The sequence below is a fragment of the Stigmatopora nigra genome, chromosome 6 (genome assembly GCF_051989575.1).
Source record: "Stigmatopora nigra isolate UIUO_SnigA chromosome 6, RoL_Snig_1.1, whole genome shotgun sequence".
In the NCBI taxonomy this organism is placed as follows: domain Eukaryota; kingdom Metazoa; phylum Chordata; class Actinopteri; order Syngnathiformes; family Syngnathidae; genus Stigmatopora; species Stigmatopora nigra.
In genome coordinates this window covers 11,992,602-12,009,901 of record NC_135513.1, presented here as the reverse complement: position 1 = coordinate 12,009,901, position 17,300 = coordinate 11,992,602, and the positions used below count along the sequence as shown (strand labels likewise).

At 44.3% G+C, this 17,300-nt stretch overlaps 3 protein-coding genes and 1 long non-coding RNA gene across 4 annotated transcripts in view; 1 reads left to right on the top strand and 3 right to left on the bottom strand.

Annotated features, from left to right (window-relative positions):
* Window positions 1–183: 183 nt before the first annotated feature.
* LOC144198477 (uncharacterized) lies at window positions 184–1,819 on the bottom strand. Its single transcript, XR_013326722.1, has 2 exons — window positions 1,660–1,819; window positions 184–287 (listed from the first exon to the last, which is right to left on the bottom strand). It is a non-coding gene; the product is annotated as an uncharacterized LOC144198477 (long non-coding RNA).
* Window positions 1,820–2,614: 795 nt separating this feature from the next.
* lgsn (lengsin, lens protein with glutamine synthetase domain) lies at window positions 2,615–5,437 on the top strand. The gene is made up of 4 exons (XM_077719948.1): window positions 2,615–3,408; window positions 3,539–3,705; window positions 3,803–4,342; window positions 4,686–5,437. The coding sequence occupies exons 1-4, from the start codon at window positions 2,772–2,774 to the stop codon at window positions 5,340–5,342; spliced, it is 2,001 nt and encodes a 666-aa protein (XP_077576074.1). The 5' UTR covers window positions 2,615–2,771; the 3' UTR covers window positions 5,343–5,437.
* A 159-nt stretch (window positions 5,438–5,596) lies between these two features.
* Window positions 5,597–10,696, bottom strand: LOC144197581 (uncharacterized). The gene is made up of 4 exons (XM_077718041.1): window positions 9,437–10,696; window positions 8,936–9,100; window positions 8,270–8,394; window positions 5,597–7,980 (listed from the first exon to the last, which is right to left on the bottom strand). The coding sequence occupies exons 1-4, from the start codon at window positions 9,893–9,895 to the stop codon at window positions 6,213–6,215; spliced, it is 2,517 nt and encodes an 838-aa protein (XP_077574167.1). The 5' UTR covers window positions 9,896–10,696; the 3' UTR covers window positions 5,597–6,212.
* A 574-nt stretch (window positions 10,697–11,270) lies between these two features.
* The window catches only part of myom2a (myomesin 2a), a 17,966-nt gene continuing 11,936 nt past the window's right edge, over window positions 11,271–17,300 (bottom strand). The window contains exons 18-37 of the mRNA XM_077718525.1: window positions 17,019–17,206; window positions 16,815–16,941; window positions 16,525–16,703; window positions 16,297–16,411; window positions 16,058–16,217; window positions 15,859–15,965; window positions 15,736–15,780; window positions 15,276–15,412; window positions 14,957–15,101; window positions 14,803–14,862; window positions 14,653–14,720; window positions 14,440–14,553; window positions 14,276–14,363; window positions 14,158–14,196; window positions 13,978–14,083; window positions 13,584–13,747; window positions 13,212–13,248; window positions 13,109–13,131; window positions 12,981–13,036; window positions 11,271–12,825 (exon numbers count right to left, since the gene is read on the bottom strand). Coding sequence (XP_077574651.1) covers window positions 11,971–12,825; window positions 12,981–13,036; window positions 13,109–13,131; window positions 13,212–13,248; window positions 13,584–13,747; window positions 13,978–14,083; window positions 14,158–14,196; window positions 14,276–14,363; window positions 14,440–14,553; window positions 14,653–14,720; window positions 14,803–14,862; window positions 14,957–15,101; window positions 15,276–15,412; window positions 15,736–15,780; window positions 15,859–15,965; window positions 16,058–16,217; window positions 16,297–16,411; window positions 16,525–16,703; window positions 16,815–16,941; window positions 17,019–17,206 — 2,813 coding nt within the window. The 3' untranslated portion in view covers window positions 11,271–11,970. The remainder of the gene's footprint in view (window positions 12,826–12,980; window positions 13,037–13,108; window positions 13,132–13,211; window positions 13,249–13,583; window positions 13,748–13,977; window positions 14,084–14,157; window positions 14,197–14,275; window positions 14,364–14,439; window positions 14,554–14,652; window positions 14,721–14,802; window positions 14,863–14,956; window positions 15,102–15,275; window positions 15,413–15,735; window positions 15,781–15,858; window positions 15,966–16,057; window positions 16,218–16,296; window positions 16,412–16,524; window positions 16,704–16,814; window positions 16,942–17,018; window positions 17,207–17,300) is intronic.

The following is a 17,300-nucleotide window of genomic DNA, read 5'->3' as shown; positions in this document are numbered from 1 at the left end:
AAACGAGGCGAGTTCCGCCTTTCTCGTGGCCGGGCGGGAGCCGACGGGGAGGGGCGGTGCGCAGCGGGTCAAGTTACCCCATCCAGGCCAAGTTGTCGCTGGTTGCGGGAGGTGTCCCGGTCGCGTCGATGGCGAGGGGTTCCCTCCTACTGAGGCTGGGGTGCGTCCAGGCAGATGTCAAGTTCCACAGTTCACTCGTCTGCATAGGTGGCGTGCTGTGCCTGGCAGTAGTCTCCACTGCCCTTCAGAAACTCCATAAATGTGCGACCCAGAACACCACAGAACTGCTATGATACAACAAAGACCACAAATTAATTCAATGGCCATCATGGAAAGTGTCATTTCAAGTCTTATGCTAAAGGTAATTAGCCAATAAAATGTGAATATCCAGTCTTATCCTTTGATGTCATGAATACTCATCACTCATGTTTGTCATTGACGGTGCTATATGTCCAATCCATTCTGATTGGGAGGAATGGCATTGGTCGATTTAAATAGATAGGAATTGCGCAAAGGTCATATTACTTTTATATTAGAGGGAAACACTGCTGTTAGTAAAACATTATGATAGCTGTGGTGGAAAGCTAATTTTAAAATAGATGACTGATAGTCTGCAATAGTGGGGTTTGTACTCAGAAATTTAATGCCTGGGAATTGTTGAAGTGAGCTGAGAAGTTTCATTTAAACATTAGTGATGTCAATGGCAGATAATGACAAGGATTGATGGACAGTTCTCCCAGGTCAAATGATTTGGACGTCTATCATTGTCAATGCGTTATGAGTGTACCTAATGAAGTGTTTCACTGACCATTAACGAGGGACTGCACATGCTCAGTGTGCTCATGTGTAAAAATGAAGTTTTATTCACTTGTGGCAAACAAAGTCTCAACATGGCGGCCGGATGGCGTCACCATTACAAAGAAGCTCAACCCTGACGTCACGGCACCCGGCAGGTGTCATTAAGCTTTCAACAAAAAAAATTACGACGCTTTCTGGGTGCTTTATTTAGAGATGTCTCGAAAATTTGAGTGAGGGGTGAAAAAAATCTCCTCTCGGTGGATAAAACGCGTCACGAGAACGGTCGGCTAAATCCGCCATTGTCCGGTTTGAACTGCATCTAGCCAACATGGCGGCTCGTGTGACAAAGAACGAAGAGCGACACGCCATATGCAAACACACGCACCCACGTCTTAAATGCTGATAAAATAGGTTAGGGGCTGGCTATAAATGTCGTCGCTGTAATGTCACCACTGAAGCGGAGGTTGTCGTTTGTGCCGCCATGTTGGGCCGTCACGCGCCCTATAAACGCAACCTTCCACATAAATACCCTGGTAAAAAAGCACTATGAACACTTCCCGTGTCCCCATTTTGATTCAAAATAAAGTATCTGCCTTATTTAAAGCAGAAAAATCCAAGATTATCTATATTTGGAACAGCATCTACCCATTGTCCCCCATTGCGCGTCAAACCACGCGCATTTTTTTTACACTCGATCGTACCTAAACTAGGTTCTTACCCTTCGAATGGGACACGTTTATATTACAATTACACAATATACCAGTAGGACTGATCCCTATTTTTTTAAAGCAGGTCGACACACGATCAGTTGAAACTTGAAACACACACAAAAATACAATGATGATTCAAAAAGATACTCACTGGGATACGCTTACTCATTGAAGATTGTAACTTAACCATACAGCCGGTCCTCAGAAGAAAAACGTCAAGCAATTAAATGGTTCTTCACCATTCGAGCCCGTCGTTACGTGTCTGAGAGCGGAGCTCAAGTCTCCTCACTAAGAAAGCCAGTTAACCACTTCCTTTTGTGAGCTTCAAAACAAGACTATCTAATATGCGAAAAATAGCATTGGCAGAATTAAGAACGCTATGAGAGGTTTTTCAGTCTTAAACGCATGTTAGAAATAAGTGTGAACTAATATTTTTACACTTTGTATTTTTTTCTCCTTTCAGTGCGCAAACTTTATTTTACTTTGGAATATAGCACCAGAGGCCAACCGTCATTTCCTGTGATGCAAACTTGATGCAGCTATTAAAACCCCACCCTGACCGAATATGTCACGCGCTTTTGAAATCATAACGATTCTATGCTTTCCTGTTGAATTAAGGGTCAAAGTCAACCACACCAAAGCACATTCTTTCCTACTTAGATATTTGAGGAATGCACAAAAGTAATTATCCACTTTCTCATGATACTGTAGATCAATGTTACCATTAAAAATGGCTTCAAAATATCATTGTTCCCCTTATTTAGTTAATAAGCCTTTATTTTTGTAGTCAGACTGACCTGAAATATCTTTAATAGTATAAAATATAATAATAATGATAATCTGAAAATGTAGGAATGATTAAAAAAATCAAAGGCCAAAGAAAAAGATGCTTTTTTAATGTAAAGACCACCAATCAAAGCTGCTTTGTATGCCCCTGGCTCTTTCCTGCTGTCTTTCTGGAAAGGCAAAAAAAGCAGCTGAGCTTGGCATATACACCACAAAAGCCTCGACCCCAAATGGTCGCCGGCAGCAACCAATCGGCTTGAAGTTAAGCCTCTCCTGTACCCGGGAGCCGCTGAACATCAGGTGGGTGCCAGTAGTTCCCAGCTAGACAGCAAAGGATTGTACGGGGGAGGGTCAAACAAAAAAAGGGAAGCTTCCAATACATCACCATTGTAACAATTGTGTATAAAAATTAATGTGGCAGTGCAGATCGCACTTCACCATCAAATTCCAAAAGGAGAAGTTGATGTAAAGGGACAAATGAATGAAAACCAAGATTCAACTGCTCCATCTTTTGACTCCATCCTCTGCTACAAAGGCACGAGTAAAAACCAAGACCAGATGGACGGAACTGGGATGAGTTTGACAAGCAGGAAGGGGGTAAGGGTGACTGGAAAATACAACCACCCCGTCGAATGGTTTGGAGGCCCAAATAGACCCCCACATTCCTCAATTTTGGGTTCTCCACCCGAGGCTTTTGACCAATCCAGGTTGGAGAGACCAGTTTCTGGGGGAGACCTAATTTGGGGACCTCAAAGCAGGGCTCCTCACAGAGAAACTGTTGAAGAACTGAAGAGCATCCTGAAGGATGGACCTGCTTTCCAACTGGGAGGAAATTCGTACTCCTTCCCACAAGGGGGCGATGTGAATGGTGATGGAGCCGGCAGGTGGCAGGGTGACGACAACCCACAAAGGGCGTTTAGTACCTTCAAACCTCAGACTGATGCTTCTAGAAAGGGGCCCGGATCTAGAGAGAGCTCTTCTATTCAGTTTCCTCCAACTATGGATTCATCCAGTTCTATCCGGCCTGACGCCAACACAAATAGACAGGCGGAATTCCCGGTTCGCACATGCAATAGCGGCGCTTCCCGTGGAGAGAGCAAAGCTTCTCGTACAGGTTGGTACTGAGAGATTTAGTATTGGGAATTTGTAGATGTTTCCAATAAATAATCTTAAATAAATAGATAAAGTTGGAGAAATCTAGCTTTTGGTTAGATGTTCTGCTACAAAAATATTTTGTCCATCAGATAACGGAAACGAGAACCTGGATACATCAGATAATCAAGGCTTCATCTCCAACATGGAGACCATCAAGCAACAGATGGCCAGGGAGAACATCAACTTTGTACGATTTGAAGCCACCGACTTGCACGGGGTTTCCAGATCCAAAACTGTTCCTGTCCGGTTCTTCCACGTAATCAGCCATTTGTCGTCAATCTCTTTCTGTCTGTCACCTGTTCATTCATCCATCCATGACTATCCATCAGCACTTAAACTACTCCATCTTCCAGGAAAAGTCTGTGTACGGCATCCCAATGCCAAGGAGTTACCTGGAATTGACCTTGAGTCCAAAGAGCAATGAAGTTGACCACGCCAATGCCGCCAACTTCAGCAGCGACATCCTCCTGATCCCGGACCTCTCTACTTTTCGGATTCTACCGTGGGCCGAGCAGACGGCGAGGGTCATCTGTGACCCTTGCACTGTGACGGGGGGTCCCCTCCGGACCTCCCCTCGACTTTTGGCTAAGCAGCTCCTGGGCCAGCTCCAGAGCTTGGGCTTCTCCCTGCATTCCTCCTTCACCTATGAGTGTTGTGTCCTGGGGGCGCCAGATCGCATCGGGCCCAAAACGTTGCTGTTTCCTGCCACCACTCTGCTGGGTAATCATGACCTGCCCTTCTTTCAGCAGCTGGTGGATGGCATGTACTGCATGGGCGCCGACGTGGACAGTATGGCCTCAGCCAGCGGGCCTGGTCAGATGGAGATCAACCTGAGGCCTGAGTTTGGGATTGCGGCAGCTGACAGCGCCTTCACCTTCCGGACCGGCATCAAGGTTGGACAATATCGGATTTGGTCACAATATCGAATATGAAATTTTGTTTAGTGGTACTTTTTCGTTTACCGTATTGGCCTGAATATAAGACGATCCCGATTATAAGACGACCCTTTTTCAAGTTTCAAAGAGACCAAATTCTATTTTATACATACATTAATTATTTTATACATACATTAACCCTAGCCCTAACCCCCTAACTTGCAAAAATCACAGTCTTATATCCGGGCCAATACGGAAACTTAACAAACAAATAACACACTGTTATGGAGAAAATACTGTTTTAAAAAAAAAAGTTTACTTCACTGTTTACCTGTACTGCATATGGGAACTCGAACAACAGGAGCTGGCCCGCAAACACAGCTACATCGCAAGCTTCTTCACAGACGACGGCCTCTACAACGCTGGCGTTCTCTCCCACAGCATCTGGGACGTCAACGGGCGCCGTAACCTTTTCCAAAGCGGCGAGAAGGCTGCATCAGATCTCTCCGACATTGGTCGCAAGTGGCTGGCTGGGCTCCTGACACACTCGGCCGCCCTCAGCTGTCTCATGTCTCCGGGCCTGGGATGCCGGAGCCATATGGCCAAGAGTGTCAAGGACCCCAAGAGGACCTTGTACGCCACCTATGGCTGCAACGATAACAGTACTTCCTTTAACGTCAAGTCCCATGGTGGACGTGAGACCCATATTGACAACAAGCTGGGCTCTGCCATGGCCAACCCGTACGTCGTCCTCGCCGCCACGGCCGCCGCCGGGTTGGACGGCATCCGCCGCAACTTGAGCATCGAAGCCAGCATACACAAAGCGCCCAGTCAGCAAAAAGATTTTGCCATTCCTGTTAAACTGGATGACGCCCTGGAAGCCCTGAGCGAAGACCACGTCATTCGAAGTGCGCTGGGGGAGCACTTTGTCCAGTACTTCATCGCCATGAAGAAGTTTGAGATTGAGACCCAGGAACTGGATGATGAGAGGAACAAGTGCCTGGAATATTTTATCTAAAATGTCTAAGCAATTCCAGCATTGAACTGTTTTTAAACAGAAATGGTATTGCTACTATGCACTGGGTAACAAATAAATATGAAACGATACTGATGTGGAAAATCTGTCCTTCCATTGCAAAATTGAAATTGAAATGTGACTTTTACAAATCACGATGGGAGTATGTTATTTATTGTACTTTACCTGTGCAGCAGGGTTGCTCATTGGGTGGATTGCCAAGTAGTAGATTTCCTGTGAGTAAGATTTGATCAGATCTGTCAAGTTTCCAGGACAATGTATCATTTGCGACATCGAAATGTACTCACGTTTTTTAGCATCTGAGACAGACTTGGCTAACATAACTAACCTGCCACAGACACTTGTTAAATCTCTCCTATGATTTTGAACCGATAACAGATTTGCCACATCTAACCTGCCTTCCCTTCAACCTCTAGTGACCCCCTGAAACCCGCCTTCCCAGGTGGTTGGCGCCTTGAAAAGTAGGTTTTGGAGCAAAAGTGTGAGCACCCCTGCTGTCCAGTATGTTTTTTTAATTTTATTTCTTTCATTTCTATTTTTTTTTTCCAGTTTATGTATAAGTCAAGTCTGAACTCATGGCAAAAACCAATCAAATTCAGTCTTGTCCCCATCCAACAGCCATCCATCCCGACATGGAACAATCCAATCAGTGACCCATCAATCAAATGCTCCTCCCACCCAATAATCATGGGTTGACGATTTGTTAGTTATTTAGTTCCATTCAAAATAAATGCGTAAACAAGCCCTGAAGACTGTATTTGCAGGAACAACTTTAAAAAGTCGCTTTTAAATCGTATTTGCCATATTCACATATTTTGCAAACACCCTGAGAATATTTTTTTCTTGTTTTTTTTACTTGTTCTTCCCAATGAGATGTCCAACCCTCTGCATGAATCGTTCCAGTTTGTTTTCACCGGCGCCATGCGTTGGATACGTTTGGTTTTCCGATGAATGTCCTGCTTCTCCTCGCTTGGCTTTGTCCATAGAAGCGTTAGACCGTAGTAGATGCTCGTATCGACTGTAGGCCTTCTCTTGACGGTCCTCCAGATATTCTTGCGAGCCTCGCTCTGGCGCCGAGGCAACCGGGTTCGACTTCCGTTTGCTGGAACGGTGAGATGATAATCGGGAGAATGCGAATGTAGACTTTGGCTTTTCGGTTTCTCCTGAGGATCTGCCAATAGAGTTCTGGCTTCCCCGTTGTTCGTCGCCTTGAGTTTTTCCCACAGGAGATGCCCGTGAATTTGAAGTAGAGGAGTTGAGTGATCTCAGTGAAGCCTTCCTTTGGAGGGTCTTCTCTTCCTTCTTGGTAGCCCTTTTGTCATCTAAGCTTTTTGTCCTATTGGAGTTCTTCCGTTGAAGTGTCGAATCGTCACGGTGGTGAGTTTTGAACTCGGAGGAGGTTAAAGTCTTCGGATCTACATCTTCCCGACGAAGGGTAGACTTTGCTTCTTGAAATTCAGACTTTTTGGAAGTCTTACCGTCATGGAAGTTGTTTCTGTCTTTGACGCTGTTAATACCGTTAACAGGATTAGCGCAACACTCTTTCTCCTCTGGGATTTCAGTTAATGACTCCATGGTTCTAGGTCGCTGGAGTCCACCAGAGTACTTGTGGGGTAGGTCTTTATGTTTGTCCTCCAAGTGGGCAGCTGAAGTGGTCCTGGCTAGAGGCTCATACCATTCATAACCCGGTGTGAGTTTTTGCTCTTGACCCGTTTGGATGTCAAAGTATGCAGCCGAGTGGTATCTGCAATCCTTCTGTTGAGAATTCAGGTCTTTCTGGTTTGTAGGTTCCAGGTAGCCGACTACCTCTTGGCCTCTTGACGAAGACTTGAACTTGGTCCTATCCAAACTTTGGTAAAAGGGTCGTAGGGACTCTTGGCTTTCCCTGAGATTGTTGTATTCTTGTAAACTGAGTCTCTTCTGTCGCATCTCATCCAAGCGGGACTTAATGTCCCTTGACCTGTCGTGGATTTGAGGCTGATGGTCGTTCAGGCCAGTGCGGCTGTTGTACGGTGAAGTCAAGGCATCACACGAGGCGTCAAGGTTCACCTGGTTGTTTAGATAGGTGTCCATTTTCCACCTATGGAGGGATGTCTCAGAGTTGAACGGGATCAGATTCTGGTCTGGACCATAGCGATTTTGATGTCGAGTATGCTGTTGAGACATCCTGTTGGGAAACAGTTTGCCATTTCTATCGGGGATATCTTTGGTTCCCATCCATAAGCGAGTATTGGGATTTAACTTTTGAAGGTCTCCCCCAAAACTGTGACCCTTGGTGATGTGTTCAGGAAAGTGGGAGACGTGAAGGCGGTCCTGCATGCTGAAGCCTCTAGTCATGATGGCGCCAGGATCCAAGACGTCTTCTTGAGATAAAACCCTTAAACCGCGAATACCTCGGGGTCTCATGTGAAGATGTTGCAAGGAAAGTTGGCTGGAGTTTGGAGTTCGAAGGAGCGCCGGTTCTCTCCGGTACTCCACACGTGAGCGCTCTTTGCACAGCTCTTCGGGGATGGTTGAGCGAGCATAAAGACGGCGGAACTCTTCATCGTAGGAGCTCACGAGTTGACCAGTGATCACAAGCACCATGCTCACGTTGATCTTCTCAAACGACCATGTGTAGCTGGGAGAGGGAATCAGAATTTTGGTTAGATTCTTAGAAAGAGCCTTGCCGAATCACCAATCGACCTTTTTGCCTTTTCCTTCTGCAGAATCTGTAATTTGATGGTTCTTAAGGCAGCCATCATTCTAATGGTCAGTATAGTAAGTATTAGCATGGTAGCAATTGAGATAATATATTACGAAAGGGAGTTAAAAATTGCGAAAATCCTAATTTTCTGCTGGATTTTGCTCAACTCAGCTTCACATATGTTAGCAAAGCAAAAATTAGGATAGATAAAAATTTTACGCACCTGTATGTTCCGTACAAAACGCTACGACTGTCCACCAGGATGAATCGCTGCTCCAAACCACCGTGAAACTTGACGCCAGATTGACAATGATACAGCTGACCTTGTACCGTCCGAACACGAATATTCTGATGGAGAAACAACAGAGCGTCAACATATTTGATTAGCAACTTCTTTTCTATGCCCCCCTTTAAAAAAACATAAGTTTTAAGAGATAACATTTAGAAAAGGTGTGTTTTGTATAAATGTGCAGATTGTTGGGTTTTGGTGGAGGGCCTCGAGGCTGGCTTAACATGCTACCTGATGTTTTAATAAATTCAAGGGTTGAGCTATTTGTCTTGTTAGCGTTGATGGTGCTTGACAGGAAAATCCGGATGTACCGCAACTAGCATAGCTTGCTTACATCATCATTGTCTCCAACGTTGTGGTATGTGGAAGAGATGTGATCATGTGACCACAACACTGTCACATTCAGCAAATTTCGCATTACCCGAGTTGCACTTTTTGGGGGATATAAGTCTTCCGTCCATATCCAGTGTTGACAAAAATGTCAAGAAACCTACTAATTATTTTTAGTGCCTATTAAAGCATAACGTGTGTGTGGGATGTGTGGCTCATAGTCTGTCAATCATAATTGATTTAATTGAGAAATGCTATTGTGTTTGTCACCTTGAGTTCTTGGAGGTTGACACCAGCCCTGCTAGACATGGCGTGAAAACTGCCAAAGTGACTGTGGTCCAGGAGGATGTAGACCACCACCCCCCGCAGGGTTGCACTGAGGACCTCCTTGAAAATGTCTACATCTGTGAAGATGTCCATTGCTATGGCAACCACCTGGACACACAGAGTAAACATAGAATAAAGCAGTTGAAGGAGAAGAAAAACAATAACATATGACAGTACATTTTCAATGATATTTGTATTATCAATTAAATTAATATTTTCATTTTTTTAACTAGGTCTATAGTGTCTTGCGTCTATTTTGCTACTGCAACCAAGAAATTTTCCCAAATATGGGATGAAATAATAGTCTAATCTAATCTATTCTAATCATGTTTCACATTAATTACTAAATTAAAGTAAAATGTCCTGTTTTATAACCATTTACCCTTTTATATGACCATGTGAATACTGTTTTTTTTACGTTGACACGGAATGACAAACACTCACCTGTTTAGCATCCTGGATCTGTTTGCGAATGACCTCCTTGATGGTGGGCGTGCTGGGCCTGGGTGGGTGGAAAAGTAAACTAATGCTGGTGTCCTGGTCCTCCAGAGCCACCTCGGGCCAGCCCAGGTCCAGGTCGGGAACTTCTTCATCCGATTCCAGAGGAAAGTACGTGGATGGGCCCGGTTCGCCTCCATTCCAGGGGTTCTGCTCTACCCCTTCGTCATCGTTCTCTGGCATGGGGGGTTCGGCGTTCTCCAAAATGAAACGGATCTCTCGGTCGGACAAGAAGTGGTTGACCTGCTCGGCTTGGAGGAAGTCATGATAAGCGTCTTTGCCACCGCACAGCAACGCGTAGATGGCCAGACGATAGGATTCCTTGTAGTGAGGATGGATGTAAGGCGGAGGATCGTCATTCTTCAGGGCAGATAAGCCCGATAACGTAGACTCCTTCGACGCCATCGCTTCGGCAAAGTCGCACTTGCAACTTACTCTGGAAGTCCACTCTACTATTTCATCCTGGAGAAAAATCCAAGTCCAATTTTCTAAGTCTACAAATCCATTCTGGTCGACCACGATATTGATTCTATCAAGTCATACATATCCATACTTCCAAATGTACAAGTCTATTCCTACAAGTCTACAATCTTCCAAATATACAACTGTAATCTATCATACTGAATTGCAAATCCAAAACACTGTTCATACTTCTCAAGAAAAACAGTTACTCGGATAAAAGTACATTTTTTTGACTTATTTAGCAAGAAAAAAAACCTAAGGTTTCCAAGTCTACTCTGCAAACTCTTCTCATTGAAGGGCACAAGTAAACTCCACTGCATTTATAGGTATTCAAGTCCACATTTCAAATACAGCAAATATAATCCACAAGTTTCAATCACCCAAAACTCCAAGTCCAGTGTACTCCACCAAAACTAGACAGCCATACTTCCACTTGTTCCAGGCCGATGTCCCACAAAAATATTGCCTCCACTCCCCACTGATATTCAAAAATCCATTTGGATTAAACACGTGTCCAGATGATCCTTCCTAGTTCCTCTTTCATATGCCACCTTTTCTTTTACCATTTTCCTTCCTTTAACAGCGAGCTAAACCAGAAACTAATGCGTTGAGTAAAGACACCAGAACCGGTCGGTCCAGTGTGAGTAAACAACGGTAGGTGAGTCTTTCCCCAGGTGACACGCTCTACAATTTGCCCGAGCTTAATTCTTGTTTGGCTCTAACTTGGCTCGTCTTGACAGCTGGAACTGGCGGAGTGCTAATGTAAAGTCATGCGTGGTGTCTAGCAACCGATATTGTGGATCATAACCTGTTGTACCTGCTCCACAAAGACACACATGTACACAAACTACATGTATGCACAGACAGTAACAAGTCTTGTCTGCGGATTTTCTTTGGAAAGGTTTGTTTACCCAAGCATGAAAACGCAAGACCAGGTAGAAAATCAGGTGGGAAATAGTTGTTCTTTTCTTCAAGTCCTGTAAAAATAAATTTATAAAAAGGCAGAACATCCTAAATCAAGGCCAGCCAATCGAATAGCACAAGGAGACGGACAACCAATCATAGACATGAGTGTTTTTGGGATGTTGGGGGAAACTGGAGTGCCCAGAGAAAACCCATGCAAGCCTGGGGATAACATGCAAACTACAGAGTAAGAACCAACTTAGGATAAAAGAAAGTATAGCATAAATTATTATAGTGATGTGAAATAAAGTTTTGATAACCAAACGAGGTACAAACATGCACAGAATTGCCATGCAAAGTCACTACAGGTTGGTCGAGGGGCTTCAAAAAGAACCCTCAAAAAATCAAAACAAGGTCCAATAATAAGCGCCATGGTTTATTGAGGGAATATTTCTCTTCACGTTTCCCAAAATAAAGAATAAGAAGGAAAAACAGAATGAAACTACAGAGCCCCCAGAAATGAAGAAAGGAAATGTATTTTGACATTGTGGCCACAATATACTGTCGATATAAAGTGTACACAAATTGTGTACTAAATGCAATGTCTGGCCTTTAATATTGGCAACTTGAACTGGTTTTCCAAATAAAAACATTATGTTCCAAACGATAAAGAGTGACTATCCTGACCATGAACAGAACCTCCCAACTAGTATTCCGCTAGTGTATCATAATGGAAGGTGTAGCTTGTAAATGCACCATGACACCTATCAGGTAACAGTTTGGTTTAAACGTACAGAAAGATGAAACATATGCAACCAAACTTAATGGATCTGAGCCAAACGGCATTGTATACGAGTTGTTTGGGGTCAGTTGGCTATTTCCAAGAGAGCTGGAGACTTGAGAATTTTCTATATATTCTGTTATACTATCTAACTCCTGAATGGAAATTGATTTTTCATTAATTTGTTCGGATTGGAGGGATTAATGCTGGGTGTTGATTTTGGTGTTGGGCGACATCAGGGACTAGATGGCCAGAGTTGGGGATATTCCTATTAAAGCCTTGAGATTTGGGCATTTGGTGGCAGATTTCTTATGGGGTGCAATTGGGCCACCACTTACTTCCTGGGTGGGGTTGGAGATTTCATGAATCTGGATGGAGTTGGTGACTTGATAGTAGGGGTTGGGGACTTGGGTCTCGGGGTAGGGGCGGGAGTCATGGGAGTTGGAGTCGGGGATTTTCCAAAGGGGGTTGGGGACTTAATGCCTGGAGATTTGGGCACTGGGGTAGGAGACTTTGGAGCCGGTGTGGGAGACTTTGGGGCTGGGGTGGGAGATTTACGGGCTGGGGTGGGAGACTTTGGGGCTGGAGTGGGAGACTTTGGGGCTGGGGTTGGAGACTTTGGGGCTGGGGTGGGTGACTTTGGGGCCGGAGTGGGAGACTTTGGGGCCGGGGTGGGAGACTTAGGGGCCGGGGTGGGAGATTTTACGCCCGGGGTAGGAGACTTTGGGGCAGGGGTGGGAGACTTAGGGGCCGGGGTGGGAGATTTTGCGCCCGGGGTGGGAGATCTTGGGGCTGGGGTCGAGGACTTGGTTGTGGAGGCAGGTGTGGGGCTCTTCATTGACACAGATGGGGTTTGGGCCTTAGAAGAGGCAGGGGTGGGTGTTTTGGAAGGCGGTATTACAGCTGGTGTGGCCATCTTGGGCTGGCCTATCTTGGAATCTGGAATTTGTTCTCCATGCCGGTACACGCTGACAGTGATTTCCACAAACTCACCACCGTATTTGTTCCGAACATTGATGCTGTACTTGCCAGAGTCTTCAGGGGTGACCTGGTTGATAACCAAGCTGGAGAACTTTCCGCCATCAAAAGTGATTCTGGTGTGGTCATTGGAAGCCACTTCTTGCTCGTTCTTGAACCAAGTGACCTCGGGAGTGGGTTCGCCCCACACGGTGCAGGTCAGGCTCAGAGACTATCACAAAAAAATAACATGTTACAAAGTACACGTTGTAAAATCAATGACTGGCTGAATAAGCAATGTGGGAATTTGAATTAATGCATGTAAACATAGTAACCACTATTCTATTAGTTTTTTTCTTTTTGTACAAATCCCAGTCTTCAATGTACCTTATCCTCCATGATTGTGACCACATCAGGCAGACCACCTAGTACTCTGCCACGGTCTGTAAAGGCACAAATGGGTTAGTCGTGCACACTTTCAATGAGAGCAGAAATCAGGCCAATATAGTACTTACTTTTTTCCGCAAAAGCAGCAGCCCTGAAAAAAAATGGAATGAGTCAAGTTTGAAAAGAACAAGGGGCCGGATCATCATTATTATTAACTTTAAAACAACTCACTTTAATCTCAGGTACTCCTCATAGGCTTCAGTGTAAGCTGTGGAAAAACAAATGTTAGTTTAATGTCTATTTTTAAAGGGTTTCATCAAGGGGCAAAAAGAATCCTCATTTTATGTGAATGTCAGAAAATTAAAAGTTGCTCAAATACACTGGTTCTAACTAAAAAGGCTATTTTCCACCTCAATTTTGGGTGTGGCTGCTTGAGACTTTGTATTATGCTAAGATCCATGCATAATGTTTCTTGATTGGTAAAACTGGTGTCTCGTGCTAACTGTTTTTCCCTCTCAAGCTTCAAGGGTAGTGAATAATTTATCTGTCAATATCTAAAGTAGCTCCCCAGGCAAAAAAAAAAGACTTTGCTGAATACCTTACCTTGTCCCGAGAGATCAAATGTCCTGGCATGTGTCTTGACGCCATCAGAGATCTCGATGGTGTACAGACCCTTCTCCTTGTCCGAAGGGTCGCAGATCTGCATCCAGGCCATCTCAGTTGTTCCACCGATTCTCATCTTCTCTGAAGAGGCAATCTTGCTCTCCCTTTGAAAACAAATACATTCCATCGAAATGAAAAACTATAAAACAAGCGTTAACTTCAACATCTAGCATAACATCTCTGAAATACACCAAAAATAACTTAAAACTTGAGTGATACCTTTTTAAAAAAGTACTACAAGTTAAACTGGAAGAGTGTTCTATTGACAACCCGAGGGTGCTTTGCATTGGAAGACTTTTCAAAGCAAGTCAATATTTGAGCAAAAAAAAAGTACTTGTGTTTCCACACGGTTTTCATCTCCTCCGTGTAGTAGTTCATGTAGCATTGTAGACGGATTCCTTCTGGAGTACACTGGAGAACCAACTCAGAGGCCGACTCACCTAATATGAAAACCATCTTTAGATATTCTATAAACATACTTGATACAATTTTTTATGTAGTATAGATTACCCACCAGCAATCTTAGCAATGGCATTGATGATGTCATCAAACACTGCAACAGAAGAAGACAAAAATATATACAATGTCAAGGAAAAACAGTAATGTAAAAAACTGATTCTAATGTTATGCACCTTCTCCAGAAATGTCATAGGTAGACGTGTCCTTGCCACGGTCATCACCAATCACAGCCTTGTAGACACCTTGATCCTTCCTGGAGAACTGCACCAAACAACCAATGAATACATGGCGAGCAATCAGTCTAATGTGAGGAGTAACATAGCGACCAATTGCTCACCAACGGGATGGGAAGTTCGCAGGCTCCCGACATCACGTTAGGGGGAGTTTCCGGAACTATCTCCTCGTCTTCTTTGTACCAGTGGAAGGTAGATTCCTTTTTCACATTGGCCACCTGGAAAGCAGAAAAAAATACATGTGTTGACCATTACGAAAGACAAAGAGAGCCAGAGAAATGAGATTAGATTAGATTAGACTAGATAATGATGGAGACCTTGCAGGTCAGCATCACTGTGCAGTCCTCAGTCACGGTGAAAGACAGATACTCGGAGAAATGTGCACCTGAAAATATCCAAGACCACAAATAACTACAAAATGATGTCTCTTTAAGTAGGAAATGAATGGACCAACTGGAAAGCCTTACCTTGCTTCCTCACATACTCTCTCCTCTGGAACTCGGCTTCCTTCAAAGCAGCCAGGAAGACTGAATAGACCAAGCCAAAGAAAAAGTTTGGTATTAATATTAACATTGCCGATAATAATAATATGTTGGCGGTTTAGCATTATGAGTGGTTTACCATCTCCCACCAGGACCAGAGAGCTCTGAGCTTTAGCCTTGCCATCATGGATTTGCAGCGTGTACGTGCCCTCGCTATCCCGTGTGAAGTTGTCCACGATCATCTGGATGACGCCAGTGGATGCGTCGTGGCTAATCTTGTGGCCCTGCAAAAAACGCCGATATCAAACACACAGGAAAAGCTGTTAGTCATTATATATATATATATATATTTCGATTCAATCATCAGGAGTGGAATATTAGTTGTCTATCAAAGACAAAAGAAAAATCATGGACACAAAAACATGCAAATGCAATGTCATTATTTTCAAGATGTTTACCTCGCCACTGGTCACCTCCTTGTCATTGACGACGAACCTGTACGTCACGTCAGGTGTGAGCTTGATAGCCTGCGCCCAGAAACGCACATGGCCTTTCTCCAAGACTTCATAGTTAAGGCCATGCTTGAGTGGGACAACTGTGTGAAGATGACAAAGTTTTGTTGACGTTTTTCAGCATCATGGCTGAGAGTAAATCATATACTGTATGGAAAACAACGACTAACCTAGTGTAGCAAATATTAAACAGGCCTAGACATTGAACATGTGGAGTCTAGTCATTACTGTAATCGACTAAGTCATAAGTCAGATCATACAAATCTTTCTCTGTAGTCATTAGTTAACCCTAACTATCGTCATTGACTTGACTTACCTGGAACTCACTTGTCTGAGTCATGTAAAGTCAAATGAGAGAATATGCCACCTACTACTTGACATTATTAGAGTGTAAGTTCATACTCACTCGGGTTCCTGATGGCATGGCTGAGCTCCAGCATGGAGTTGAGGGCTGTCAAGACACAAAAAAATAATGTAAAGAAATAAAGAATTTGAATGCTTAGCAGAGAATGAGCGTGGCCTAGCATACCGTCCTCGGTGAGCGTGTGGCTGGCAGACACGCCGTCAGTGTCGGTGACGAGCACAGAGTATCGTCCCAGATCATCTTTGTCTGGATTCATAAAACTTAGTCTGGAACTTAAAGATGTCAAGGCATTACTTCCATTCTTGAGGTTTATATACCATGAAGATAGGCTATTTGTTGAACTTTAAGCATTAGGCAAGCTTACTTGCGTCCTTTGGTGGTGACAGTAACACGAGGGCATTCACCAATGGGCTTGTAGTTCTTTGACCAAATGAAAGCGGAGGTTTGACTGATGTCACAGGCCTCCAAGGACAGGAATATATCACCTGTTTCCTCATCAACACCTGCAACAATCTCTTTGGTGCCTGGAGACATCAGCGAATACAATCGTTTAAAAAAAACTGTAAACAGACCCAACAAAGATTGTAAAAGAAGAGGTTTTACCTGGAGGAGGTAAGGCGCAGACGGCCTCAGTCACTAAGGAGGGTCTACCGATACCGTGAGCATTGACGGTACGAACCCGGAACATGTACCATTCACCTTCCACCAGATCTTTCACCTACAGGACAGTGACCAGTTGGTTTGTCTCTATTTTAAGTCCACAACTTAACATGATCAGGACTTTGGTGACTAGACATTAATGGGTTGTCATGGATCTGGCTATTGTGTCACCTGCATATAGCGCTGACTGATGGCCTCCTCATTCAGAGCAACAAACTCGCAAGATCCTTTCTTGGCCATGTCTACAAAGTATCCAGAGACAGCGCTGGCGCCAGTATAGACGGGAGCTTTCCAAACCAAGACCAAGGAATGACTGCGGACCTCGCTGAAGGTCAGGTCATAAGCTGGACCTGCAGCAGGATAAATGAGATCCTGACCATGACTTATGAGCAACATTACCAATTTCCAATAGCATTTGTGGACATAAATTGGTAGCAGCAGAAAATGTCAAATGAGCGGACCTGGCTGCTCGAACGTCCAAGCTTCACATTTCATCGGGAGGCTGGGGGCTGAGGGCAAGCCCACGCCCGCCATGTTGGCCGCCTGAACTTTGAATTCATAGAAGGTTCCTTCTGTCAGATTATCCACCTAGGGTAAAAAAGTCTTGTATAATACTATTTTTAACACCTTAACAGAAGGTCAGTCAAGCGTTTCCAGGCACTTACTGTGCACACTCGATCCACCATAGCGCTGGTGTTGACCTCCTTCCAGACAAGGGTCTCCACATCACGTCTGTCCACATAGTAAGCGCTGATCTTGGAGCCACCACATTGCTTGGGGCTGCTCCAAGACACCGTCATGGAGGAACCGTCGCAATTCAGCAGGCTGATACCATAGGGGGCACTGGGGGTGGCTGCCAGACAAATTAGAATCAAATAACCTTTCAGATGATGACATGGTGCCATAAAGCCTAAGTGCCTTATTTCCATGACTAAATGGAATCAATA

Bases quoted from the DNA above. Each gene is read 5' to 3' on its own strand.
- lgsn (XM_077719948.1), top strand. From the start codon at position 2,772: ATGAATGAAAACCAAGATTCAACTGCTCCATCTTTTGACTCCATCCTC. The intron at 3,706-3,802 runs GTAATCAGCCAT...TCCATCTTCCAG, and splicing joins TTCCTGTCCGGTTCTTCCAC to GAAAAGTCTGTGTACGGCAT. The intron at 4,343-4,685 runs GTTGGACAATAT...CTCGAACAACAG, and splicing joins CCTTCCGGACCGGCATCAAG to GAGCTGGCCCGCAAACACAG.
- LOC144197581 (XM_077718041.1), bottom strand. From the start codon at position 9,895: ATGGCGTCGAAGGAGTCTACGTTATCGGGCTTATCTGCCCTGAAGAAT. The intron at 9,101-9,436 runs GTGAGTGTTTGT...CTGTGTGTCCAG, and splicing joins AGATCCAGGATGCTAAACAG to GTGGTTGCCATAGCAATGGA. The intron at 8,395-8,935 runs GTGACAAACACA...TTTCTCCATCAG, and splicing joins TCAACCTCCAAGAACTCAAG to AATATTCGTGTTCGGACGGT.